General features: G+C 44.7%; 1 protein-coding gene and 1 long non-coding RNA gene across 4 annotated transcripts in view; one reads left to right on the top strand and one right to left on the bottom strand.

Moving 5' to 3' along the window:
* The window catches only part of LOC144379450 (uncharacterized), a 40,038-nt gene extending 38,592 nt beyond the window's left edge, over positions 1 to 1,446 (bottom strand). For 2 of the 3 annotated variants that reach the window (XR_013442486.1, XR_013442487.1), the window contains exon 1: positions 1,318 to 1,446. This is a non-coding gene — a long non-coding RNA (uncharacterized LOC144379450). The other variant, XR_013442488.1, reaches the window with a different exon arrangement.
* NDUFC2 (NADH:ubiquinone oxidoreductase subunit C2) lies at positions 1,425 to 12,032 on the top strand. The gene is made up of 3 exons (XM_036113318.2): positions 1,425 to 1,731; positions 8,961 to 9,104; positions 11,851 to 12,032. Exons 1-3 carry the CDS (start codon positions 1,563 to 1,565, stop codon positions 11,898 to 11,900), a joined length of 363 nt encoding a protein of 120 aa, XP_035969211.2. The 5' UTR covers positions 1,425 to 1,562; the 3' UTR covers positions 11,901 to 12,032.
* Positions 12,033 to 12,541: the final 509 nt, after the last annotated feature.

Here is a 12,541-nt window from a genome sequence, read left to right as displayed (position 1 = left end):
TTTTTAGTGGTTTTCCTTCTTTTGATGTAATTTTAAAATAAACACTGTGGGTTTTTTTTTTTTTTTTTTTTATTGCAGAACAGCTTTTTTATATGTCATACTATTTCCATAGGACAGATTCCCAGCCCTGTAATTACTGGATCAAAGAACGTGAAACTTCAAAACATTTGCTGCGCTCCAGGAAACTCCCAATATACATTACTTCAGGAAATCCTAACTTGAAATATTATAGATCTGGGAGTGCTTTTTATAGGCACAAAAAGTCCATCCTTTAATCACTCTCTCTCTCTCTTTTAATATGTTTTAAAGATTTTATTTATTTATTCATAAGACACAGAGAGAGAGGCAGAGGGAGAAGCAGGCTCCCCGCTGAGCAGGGAGCCCCCATGTGGGACTGGAACCCAGGACTCTGGGATCATGACCTGAGTGGAAGGCAGATGCTTGACCATCTGAGCCACCCAAGCGCCCTTTTTTAAATATTTTATTTATTTATTTGACAGAGAGAGAGCACAAGCAGGGAGAACAGCAGAGGGGGAGGGAGAAGCAGGCTCCCCGGGGAGCCAACCGGCTGAGCCATCCAGCGGGTTCCCCCCCATCCTTTAACCTCTCTTAACTGATATTTAATTCTACTACTTTGGAGCTCAATACCTTTCATACATATACCTTTGCATTAACCTCTGGTTTGATCAGCATTCATCCAGGTAAAATGTTGATCTCACTAATAAACACATCTTCACACAAATCAGAAAGGGTTTTCTAAAGAGAGCCGTTCAAATATAGAAGCTCCTCATTACTGGAGGCAGGTGAGCAAAGACTGGACAGTTACTTGGCAGAAAATTATAAATTCCTTCTTTCTTTTATTCCTCAAACCTTTAGGTTACAGCTTTTCCTTCTGCCACGTGCGAGGACCTGAAGACCCAGAGGTGAAACATTTTAGGGTGCTGCCATCCAGGCTAAATATCAAGAATTTGGCTAAATGATCAGGTCCTGGTGTCCTCTGAATTCTTTGTTGCTGGCTGGACCTTAATTTTAGGTTCTGGAAGGTGTGCCTGTGAACGATGGGAAACCCAGGAAATGCAAACTAGCTTTTATGAGATTTCGATTAATTACGTTTCTTAGAACAATCTATCAAGCCTACCTGTGGGTGCTGGATACACAGAGAAATGCTGGAAGAAGAACCATTCAGGGTCAGGGGAGGGAGAGGCAATTCCTGGTGGGGGAGGTTGAGCGAAAAAAAAGCAGTATCTACTAGTTTTCTTCCAGTTTTGCTCAATTCGTGTACCCGCGACCCCACGGCATCAAGCCCCCAAACCCTACCTGCCAGAATTAGCGGGGGCAGGAGCTGGAGCAGGGTGGGCCATTTCGTATCCCGGAACCTCGTGCGCCGGGTCCCGGCAGCAGCGTGCTGCGGGAAGTGTGTGGGCTGTGCACCGCCCTGCGCCATGCCCTTCAGCGGCGTTCTCGGAGGAGAAAGCTCGCGGCGTGCGCCCAGGCAGTGGTCCTGGTGGTTTTCTTTGTAATTGGCGGTCCGAGGCCAGGCCTCAAGTGGGAACGGCGTCACCATGATGAGCGGAAGGCCGGGCCGAGTGCCCTTACAGTTCTTGCCGGATGAGGCCCGGAGCCTTCCCCCGCCCAAGCTGACCGACCCGCGGCTCGCCTACATCGGCTTCTTGGGCTACTGTTCCGGCCTGCTTGATAACGCGATCCGGCGGAGGCCGGTGGTGTCTGCGGGTGAGGGCTGCGCGGGCTGGGTCGGCTGGGAGGAGAGGGGGTCGCGGGGCTGCGGGCCGGTTCCCCCATAGGCTGTCCAAGGTGCTTTCGTTTTTCCGGGCCTTTTCACCTAGCAGGCCCCGCCTCGCCTCCCTGGGGCATCTGCGTCCCGTGAGCTCTTCAGAACCCGGTAGGGCCAAAGTGTCATTTGGCACTTCAGGAAACTGAGGTCATTGAAACCCACGAACCCACAAGTGAGTCTGTGAAGGACCCGGGACCGGACTGCCGGCTCCTCTCTCGGTTCGCGCTGTGGTGTGTGCAAAAATGAGCGTATAATCTGTGCCATGCACTACTGACATTACGTGCATTGTAGTCTTTATCCTCAAAATCCTTTTTGGGGAATGAAGAAACAGAGATTTAGAGGGGTTAACGCATCTTGCCCAAGGTCATATGGCTATGAAGTAGCAAGCCTGTTTTTAGACCTCACATACGTATTTAAAGTCAGTGCTTCTCAAACTTAACTGTGCATACTAATAACCTGGGGGTCTTGTTAAAATGTGGATTCTGATTCAGAAGGTCTGGGAAGAAGCCTTCTGTTAACAAGCTCCCAGATACTGCTGGTCTGGGGACACCCCCCCCCCCCCCCCCCCCCCCCCCCCCCCCGCTTTGAGTAGGAGAGGCTGAATCTCTGGGCTGTATTCATTCTAATCTATCTATCTATCCGTTCATTTATTATTTACTTATTTAAGAGAGAGAGAGCACGAGCGGGGAGGAGAGGGAGAAGCAGGCTCCCTGCTCAGCGGAGAGGCAGAGCTGGATCCCACAACCCCAGGATCATGACCTGAGCTGAAGGCAGCAGAGGCTTAATCGACTGAGCCACCCAGGTGCCCCTGGGCTGTATTTTCTAGTAGTGTGTCAGTGGTCTTCTGTCAGATAATAGCTGACATGGTAGCTGTGCTAAGGGCAATGGATTTCCAAAGGGAGAACAGGAGGGAAGCTTTGGAAGAGGTGTCTTTGAACTTAGCTTTGATTTATCAGGCAAATACTAGAAGAGAGCCTTCCAAGCCCATGGGAGGCTAGTGGAAGTAAATGGAGACAAGGGCCTCTGAGCCTAGAAGAGTTTCATGATTGAGTGTGCAGGGTAGGGTGATAAGGCTAAGGAGGAGATTTAGGTAGATAATGGTAATTTATTCTCTAGGCAGACAGGAAACCTTTTTAGCTTTTGAGAGTTGTTGGGGGGGGTGGTGCAGAGTGGAGAGATGCAGTAATCAGGCATTGTGTTTTTTTGTTTGTTTTTTTTAAGTAGGCTCCATGCCCAGTGTGGGGCTTGAACTCACCTTGAGATCAAGAGTCGGATGCTCTACCGACTGGTCCAGCTGGGCACCCCCAGGCCTTGTGTTTTATTTTTTATTTATTTATTTTTAGAGAGAGAGCAACCTCCGAGATCATGACCTGAGCTGAAATCAAATATCAGACACTTAACTGACTGAGCCACCCAGGTACCCCTGGGCCTTATGTTTTATTTTTTTGTTTTATTTTTTTAAAGATTTTATTTATCCACTTGTCAGAGAGAGAGAGACCACACAAGCAGGGGGAGCAACAGGCAGAGGGAGAAGCAGGCTCCCCACTGAGCAAGGAGCCCAATGCAGGACTCGATCCCAGGACCCTGGGATCACGACCCCAGCCAAAAGCAGATGCTTAACCGACTGAGCCACCCAGGCGCCGCTGGGGGCCTTATGTTTTAAAAGGAAGGTCAACTTGGGGTGCCTGGGTGGCTGCTCAGATCATGATCTCAGGGTTGTGAGATTGAGCCCCACGCCCGGCTCCCTGCCCAATGAGGAATCTGCTTGAGATTCTCTCTCCCTCTGTTGTGTCTCCCCCCCCATCCCGCTCTCGCACACGAGTGCTCTCTCTCTCTCTCAAATAAATAAATCTTTAAAAAGGGGGGGTCAGCTTTGTCAATGCAAAGCACTGATTGGAGCCAAGGTGCTCAGTTAAGAAGAAAGCTAATACAGTGGTTCGGGCAACCAGGAATCACCTCACTTGTGCCTCTTTTTGCCACCTTCCTGCTCTGTGTCATGCCTGAAGGCCAGCTCCCAGCTCACCAAATCTCAGCATTTCCAGTGCTCAAATAGTGTTGAAATCCCATCTCCCTTGGATATGACCCCTCTCCACAGAAAGGAGTGATCTGTGTCTACTTTTGTCTTTAGGAAGATGAGGTTTTCTTCCTTTTCATCACCACTCCACATTTCCCCAAGCCTGTCATTTGTTGTAAGGAAAGAACTCCACTTTGGAACTAAATGGCCTTGCTCCACTGTCTCCTATCTGTGTCGGCTTGGGCAAGTTACTTGGTCAAGCCATTCAGAGGCAAAAAGTATCTTCATCTCTAAAATGAGAATAATTGGGGCGCTTGGGTGGCACAGTTGGTTAAGCATCTGACTCTTGGTTTTGGCTCAGGTCGTGATATTGGGGTTGTGACCTCAGGGTTGTGAGATGGAGTGCCTTGTGGGGTGGAGTCTTCTCAAGACTCTCCCCCTCTGCCCTCCATCTCCCCCACCCGTGCTCGCTTGCTTGCTCTGTCTTGCTCTTGGTCTCTAAATAAATCTTTTTTTTTAATTAACATATAATGTATTTGTTTCAGGGGTATAGGTCTGTGATTCATCAGTCTTACAAAATTCACAGTGCTCATCATAGCACATACCCTCCCCAATGTCCATCACCCAGCCACCCCATCCCTCCCACCCCACTCCACTCCAGCAACCCTCAGTTTGTTTCCTGAGATTAAGAGTCTCTTATGGTTTGTCTCTCTCTCTGGTTTCATCTTGTTTTCATTTTTCCCTCCCTTCTCCCATGATCCTCTGTCTTATTTCTCAAATTCCTCGTATCAGTGAGATATGATAACTGTCTTTCTCTGATTGACTTATTTCACTTAGCATAATACCTTCTAGTTCCATCCACGGCATTGCAAATGGCAAGATTTTGGGTTTTTTGATGGCTGCATAATATTCCATTGTATATTTATGCCACATCCTCTTTATCCGTTTATCTGTTGATGGACATCTGGGCTCTTTCCATAGTTTGGCTATTGTGGACATTGTTGCTATAAACATTGAGGTGCATGTGCCCCTTCAGATCACTACATTTGTATCTTTGGGGTAAATACCCAGTAGTGCAATTGCTGGGTCGTAGGGTAGCTCTATTTTCAACTTTTTGAGGAACCTCCATACTGGTTTTAAGAGTGGCTGCACCAGCTTGCATTCCCACCGACAGTGTAGGTTCCCCTTTCTCCGCATCCCCGCCAACATCTGTCGTTTCCTGACTTGTTAATTTTAGCCATTCTGACTGGTGTGAGGTGGTATCTCATTAAGGTTTTGATTTCTATTTCCCTGATGCCGAGTGATGTTGAGCACTTTTTCATGTGTCTGTTGGCCATCAAATAAATAAATCTTTAAAAAAAAATGAGAATAATTAGTCTTTGCATATTTGTTGTGAGACTTAAGTGAGATTCTATAGATAAAATGCCTGGCACACAGAAGGTGCTGGACAAAGTTTCCATTTCTTAGCTGTTGTTACGCAAACAGTTTACAGTATGTTTGTTCAACATTTACTGAGCTCTTTTCTCTGTGCCAGGCAGTGTTACATACCAGGTATATGGGGTGAAGAATAGCATCCCTGACCTTGAAGAGCTCTTAGTCGAGTCAGAGAGACAAGTAAACAGTCCATTATGGGTCTAGGTATGACAGAGAATGTATTTTCATAGAAGTAGGTGAGCAGTGAGCACTTTGGGAGCACAAAGGAGGTACAGGTTGAATCGAGACTGTTCCAGGGGAAGAGCATAGTAGTCAAGAGCACATGATTTTAGGTTTGACACCACCTCCATCCTACTAGCCATTTGATTCTGGGGAAGTTATTTATCTCCATGAGTGTTCGTTTCCTTCTCTATGAAATAGGGATGCTATCTCCCTCCGTGTGTTTGTGCGAACTGAATGAGATGATGTATAAAGCCCTTAATCTAGGGCTAGGGGCCAGAGTTCCTGAGTTCCCTGGGTGTCCCTAAGTTGCTGTGGAATATTTAGGTCTTGGTATGGTATCTAAATGTAGTCCACAAAATTAAATATATTTATTGATTTCTAGTTTTTTTTATTGATTTCTAGTTTAATATATCAGTAATTTATGGTGTTCTGCAAAGAGCACCATGGTTTCCAAGTTTAGAGTCACTTAATAAAGAAAGGGAAAATGATTGTGGAGGGGTTGTGGATGTGGTGGGAGGGAGACCACCACTGAGAGGCAGGGAAGAGGTTAGGGAAAGGCGGACAAGGTAAGAGGCCATACCAAGCCTTTAGGGCTGGGACAGTGACATCATCATCTGAAACATTCAGGAAGTCTTCTGTGAGGGATATGGGTAAGCACAGAGAGTCTGGGTCTTTGTGTAGTCCAGTGGCACACAGTAGAACCCAGCACACTTTGGTTTGCTGTATTGCAGGTGGCCCATTAGGGGAACCGATGGCTGTTAGGGGTAAAGGAGAATGCAAAAGAGTCTGGGCCCTGTCCAGTCCCAGATCATAGTAATATTTTGCATTTTTATTGTTTTACACATTTTTCCAAAATATTTTTACACGTATTTTCTTTTGGTTTACGTAACACTGCTGTAAGAATGATATGATAGGTATTCTTTGTTTAAAGGTAGTAAATTGACTTGCCCAAGGCCATTTATCCATTTATTAAAATTTATTAAGTGCTATCTATGTTCTGGTACACAAAGATGAATTAAGCATTGGCTTTGCATGGTAGTAGATGGAAATAATTTCTATAGCAGTTTACATATTAATTGAGAAGCATTCATTCTGTTAACCCCATTAAGGAAGGTTCTGGGAAGACTTCTTAGCAGAGGTGATGTCTGAATTGAATCTTGAGGAGGTCTCCGGGCAGAGACATAACCGGTGGGTGGCATAAAAAAGCATGAAGGAGTCTAATTTGCATGAGGAATTAGAAGTAGTTCAGCACTGCTGGAGCACAGTGTGCAGATCGGGGAGTGTAGATGAAGACGAAGAGTCAACTCGTGAGGGGCCTGGGAGGTCATCATCTAACAGCTTGGTCTCCTGTTGGGTATAGTTGAAGAACAAGGGGCTGACAAGCTAGGTTTGTATTTTAGTAAAAATTCCTCTAGTGACAGGGTAAAGGCTGGGATAAGTGTGGAATGGAAAATGAGATGGAAGAGAGAGCAGTTAGTGTGAGAGATGAGTTCCCTGAAGTGAGGCAAGGAAATATTTATAAGGACTTGACAGGACTCAGTGACTGGATGGGGGGGATGAGGGTTAAAAAAAAAAAAAAAGGATGATTACTGTATTTATTTCCCAGGACTTGACTTCCTGTGTGAATGTTCTTATCATTCTCTGAATTAAGAAGAGGTATGAATAGGAAGAAAGGAAGTTCATTTGGGGGGTATTCACGGGAACATACATGTCAAACATTTGGATATATCTGTTATTCAGCATGGGTGTCTAAGTTGAACACACTTGCAGGTCACCAGTATATGGACGGAAGATAAAACTATAGGAATAAATGAGTTCTTCAAAGGAATACGTGTGGGATAAGAAGAGGGCTGGGGAAAGAATTCTGGGCATAGCTAGAAAATCAAACTTGTCCGCTCCTTCTGGGCCTCCCCACTCCTCCTGGGCCTCATGATCCCTTTAGCTCGCAGTCCTGCCCCTGTCACCCGTCAGAGCTCCTCTGGGATCTGCAAGGGAGAAGACACCTGGAATGAGCTTCCGTGTGGTCGGAGCCTGCCTTCTTGGGCGCCATGCGTCAGGCTGGTGTGCACTTAATCTGCCTCTGCCCCCCGCCCTCCCAGAGCACATCTGAATACAGCCCCCTGAGGAGGAGCCTGTCCTGGCTCCAGGGGCCCACATGCCACTGTGCTCCAAACCCCCACCCCATCTCTGCCTGGGCCTCCCTTGTCGGGGACTTGGGCTGAGCCCCCAGACAGCGCCATGCGAGACCCTTGGCCTGCCCCACCACCCAGACCAGAGTGCCTGGATGCCCCCCACTCCCACTCGACATGGTTCCCACACACTGGTCTCTGGGCCATTCAGGGGATGCCCTTTGTGGACATGCAGAATTTCTATGAATATAGTTTTTTGTAAACATTTTGTAACAATTTGGGTTTCATAGGAACTGTGTTACTTGCCAATCATTCTAGGCTGATGTAAATAACTTTCCAAACAAATCTGATTATTTTCCTTTTTAAGACACTGTGATATATTAAAGTGCACAGTTTGCTGTATGAAGTAATATGGTTTTAAATTTTAAATAAATGTTTCTAGGGAAAAAAAAATCAAACTTGTAGTTAGCCTTTTTAAAAAGATGCTTCTCTGTATAAAGTTCAGACCTTTGGATCTCCCCTTCAGAATTTAAATTTTGGCTTTCCCTAGGTCACATGACTTGATCCTCCCTAGTCTCATTATTATAGGATGATTTTTTTAAATATAGTTTTTGAATAGGTAATTCATACACATGGTACAAAGTTTAGAAGTTAAAAAGAGAATTGATTTTTTGTAGAGTAGCTGGCTGCTTTGGTAACCAATAAATATGCCAATATAAATTGGTATATGGAGACAAACCAAATTGCTTTTCAAGCATAGTAAAGGACTTCATCTCTGTCACATCACATCCTGAACAGGTCCTGGAATACAAGTTAGTTTAGGTTTTCAGGATTTTGTAGTAATCCAACTTTTCTCCTAAGGAAATTTATAAAACCTGAATTTAAAAAAATCTTGGGTTCCATTAATAGTTATGTTTGTAGATTTATTTATTTTTTTCTTTTTTTTAAAGATTTTATTTATTTATTTGAGAGAGAGAATGAGAGAGAGAGAGAGAGAGAGAGCACATGGGGGGGAGGGTCAGAGGGAGAAGCAGACTCCCTGCTGAGCAGGGAGCCCGATGTGGGATTCGATCCTGGGACTCCAGGATCATGACCTGAGCCGAAGGCAGTCGCTTAACCAACTGAGCCACCCAGGCACCCCCTATGTTTGTAGATTTAATGTTGCTTTTCATAATTGCCAGATTTCTTTAGGAAGATATATCAAGGTCAAGGCTGTTTTTTTCAAAAGAGCCATGTAGAAGAGCCTTTTTTTTTTTTTAAAGAATGATAGAAGAAATAACAATAAATTGTATGTCTGAACTGCAGAACTGATTTTAAATATACATTGACTGATTTTTGCTTTCTTTGGGATTTGTCATTTGAATTTTAGGTTTGCATCGCCAGCTCCTATATGTTACTTCCTTTGTCTTTATTGGATATTATCTTTTAAAACGCCAAGACTATATGTATGCTGTGAAGGACCATGATATGTTTGCTTATGTAAAATCACATCCAGAGGATTTTCCTGAAAAAGGTATTTCAAGTTAACTGTAGCGAACCTCTTTCTTTTTTTTTAATTTTTTAAAATTTTAATTAATTTATTTATTTTAAGATTTTATTTATTTATTTGTCAGCACACAAGCAGGGGGAGCAGCAGCAGAGGGAGAAGAGGGAGAAGCAGGCTTCCTGCCACGCAGGGAGCCCGATGCGGGACTCGATCCCAGGACCCTGGGATCATGACCTGAGCCGAAGGCAGACATTTAACCAACTGAGCCACCCAAGCGTCCCTTTTTTTTTTTTTTTAAAGTGTTTATGTATTTATTTGAGAGAGAATGAGAGAGCGAGCACAAGGGTGGAGAGGGAGAAAGGGAGAGGGAGAAGGAGAGAAGCAGATTCCCCGCTGAGCACAGGGCCCAATGTGGGGCTCAATCCCAGGACCCTGAGATCATGACCTGAGCCGAAATCAGGAGTCAGGCTTAACTGACTGAGCCACCGAGGCGCTCCTCATTAATCTTACAGCTGCCTGTGGCTTCAGGTACCTTCAATATTCTGGGGCTCCCTATCTTTGCCTATCAACTAGAATTCTCTTGAATTTGTATATCCAGTTTCTGGCCAAGTACCTCTGTGTCCGTCAGGCAGCAAACAGAATTTATGTACCCTCTGCCTGTGCAGACTTCCTGTTCTGTGTTCTGCTCCAGAGAGTGGCACTACTGTCCACCTCGCTCCTCCAGCCAGAAGCCCGGGAAGCATCTTCCAGTCTTTCTTTGAATTCTCATTCGTCTTCAAGTCTTGCTGTTCTACTTCCTAAGTATTTTTCAATTCTAAACCTCCATCCCTCTCCCATTGCCACTCCCCCAGTCCATGCCCTGATAATCTCTTGCTTTTGCACTAGCCTTCATTTCACCTCTGCCTTCAACCTTACTGAAGATCAGGCCTCTGGATAAATGTGGATATGCCTAAAAGGGATTGCTTACAGTAGCTGCCCATTGCCTTTAGGATAAAATCCAGACTCTGAGGAGGGCTTATTTCCCCAGGCTGAGCTAATTGTCTGCTAGAAGGACTTTGCCCATGCCTTTTATCCAGCACGTGACATGCACATGTCTGTTCCCTCACTAGACTATAAATTCATCTTTGTTTCCCCAGCCTCCAGTACAGAGCCTCTGCTAGTAAGCAATAAATAATAGCTGACCTGATCTACACAGAACCCTGCATTTGGGGCGCCTGGGTGGCTCAGTCGGTAAGCGTCTGCCTTGGGCTCAGGTCATGAACCCAGACTCCTGGAATTGAGCCCCATGTCGGGTTCCCTCCTAAGCGGGGAGCCTGCTTCTCCCTCTCCTCCCTGTTCATGCTCTCTCTTGCTATCTCTGTCGCTGTCTCTCTCAAATAAATAAAATTTTAAAAAAGTAAAAGATTAAAAAAAAAAAAACCTGCCTCATGAAACACTGTGTCCTGAACTTGCTGTGTATCACTTTGTACACCCTGTACCTTCTTTCTTTTTTTTTTTTAAAGATTTTATTTATTTGACAGAGAGAGAGACAGTGGGAGAGGGAACACAAGCAGGGGGAGCGGGAGAGGGAGAAGCAGGCTTCCCGCTGAGCAGGGAGCCCGATGCGGGGCTCGATCCCAGGACCCTGGGATCATGACCTGAGCCGAAGGCAGACGCTTAACGACTTAGCCACCCAGGCGCCCCCACCCTGTACCTTCTTGATCCTCCTCTTGTTCCATCTTTACCTGTCCACTGAGCGAATCCCAGATTGAGAGTCATATCATCTTAAAGAAGCCCTGGCCCAGCGACAAACAGGAATTTCCTCAGCACACTCTACTTACTGCTCTTCAACTATAAATTTGATTGTAATATAACTCTTTTATTGTTTGTATTTTACATATATACACATAATACAGATGTGCACATATGTGAGTGAGTGAATGAATGAATGAATGCAGAAAATTTTTGAACCTGTAAATATATAGATTTTAAAAAGATTTTCCTATTCATATAAATGTAATATTAAGCATTTAAGTTTCATTATATGGAATGATGGTCTCTAAGGTCCTGTTTAGCTCTAAAATTTTAGCTCTAAAATTTTATTATTTAATATTCCCATAGCCTTCAGTCACATATGTGATGTTTATGGTGGATCAAAAAGGTACAGCTTTTTTTTTTTTTTTTTTTTACCAACGAAGAGTTCAAAGACTAGAGTACAAAGCCGTGAATACTGGATGTATCAGGGACGGGGAATACTCAAAACTGCTGGGTGTTAGAGTTGGAATCTTGGGAATATTGATTCCTAAGAGTGAGACCCAGTGGCGGAGCGGTCCTCAGTCCCCGGCCTCTGGCTTCTAGCCTCCTCTGTGCACTGGCTCCCTCTGTCGGCACGAGCTCGTGTCGCCTCACAGCCTCGTTCAGTCTCTGAGCGGCACGTGAGTGGCAGGTGTGCCAGCAGGGACCTGGAGCTTGACCACCTTGACTCCCAGCCCTCCCGGCTGACCTGTGCCCCTCCCTGTTCATTCCTGCCTTTACCCCTTCAGCCAGGACCCCCGGCAGCACTTTGCCCCTCCAAGCAGCCATCTGGATGTCACCACAGATTCTTTCAAAGTTATCCTTCATCTGGTGAAACGGAATGTCTCGGTGGTTGCCAAACTATGGTTGAGGACAAGAACATAAGGAAATTCTTAGGAGTTTATGTCTATAAAAATATTAAGTGTTAATTTTTCTTTAGGAAATATGATTTCTGAAACATAATTTAAAAATAAATTTTTTGTGATCTTTCCCTTTATAGAAAAGAAAACTTACAGTGAATTTCTTGAAGAATTCCATCCAGTGCGTTGAAGTCTCCAAAATGCTTACTTGGGTTTCACAGATAGCAGTTATTTCTGAATTTTGTGGAACATGTTTCCATGATATCTGAAGTTTATGTTAATCTGTATGTTAACACCTTATGATTAAAATGGTCATCATGAACACTCTGACTTCATTTTTGTCATAAGAAAAATAATTCATCAGAGAATGATCAGTTTCCATTCACCCAATTTTAAGAAGACATCTGACAGATTTAAAGTGGGGAGTTTAGCTCCGAGTTGGCAAGCAATAGCCTGTGAGCCAAATCTTGTCTGTTGCCAGTAGGTTTTATTGGAACACATCCATGCTTGTCTGTTTACATGTCAATGGCTGCTTCCATGCTACAAGGGTAGAGTTGAGTGGTTGTGACAGAGACCTTATGGCCTGCAAAGCTGGAAATATTTAATATATGGTTCATTACAGAAAAGGTTTGCCTGTTCTGGTTCTAGTAGAAAGCGAAACAAAGCAAGCCAGATTATGGAGGGTTTTCTGAATCGTGCAGAATAATCTGGACTTGATCCTGTAGGTGGTGGGAAGTCACTAAAGGGTTTTAGTGGAATGACATGGTCAGGTTTGTATTTTTGAGCTCTCTGCAACAATCAGTATAGAGGGTGGTTTAGAAGGAGAAGGCT

This window comes from Halichoerus grypus, chromosome 11 (assembly GCF_964656455.1).
Source record: "Halichoerus grypus chromosome 11, mHalGry1.hap1.1, whole genome shotgun sequence".
NCBI lineage: Eukaryota > Metazoa > Chordata > Mammalia > Carnivora > Phocidae > Halichoerus > Halichoerus grypus.
Note: the sequence above shows the minus strand (reverse complement) of the source record. Positions and strands in the feature narration are given on the sequence as shown.

Coding starts and splice junctions, on each gene's coding strand:
- NDUFC2 (XM_036113318.2), top strand. CDS start 1,563: ATGATGAGCGGAAGGCCGGGCCGAGTGCCCTTACAGTTCTTGCCGGAT. Junction 1,732..8,960: donor GAGGCCGGTGGTGTCTGCGG/GTGAGGGCTGCG, acceptor TTTGAATTTTAG/GTTTGCATCGCCAGCTCCTA. Junction 9,105..11,850: donor AGAGGATTTTCCTGAAAAAG/GTATTTCAAGTT, acceptor TTCCCTTTATAG/AAAAGAAAACTTACAGTGAA.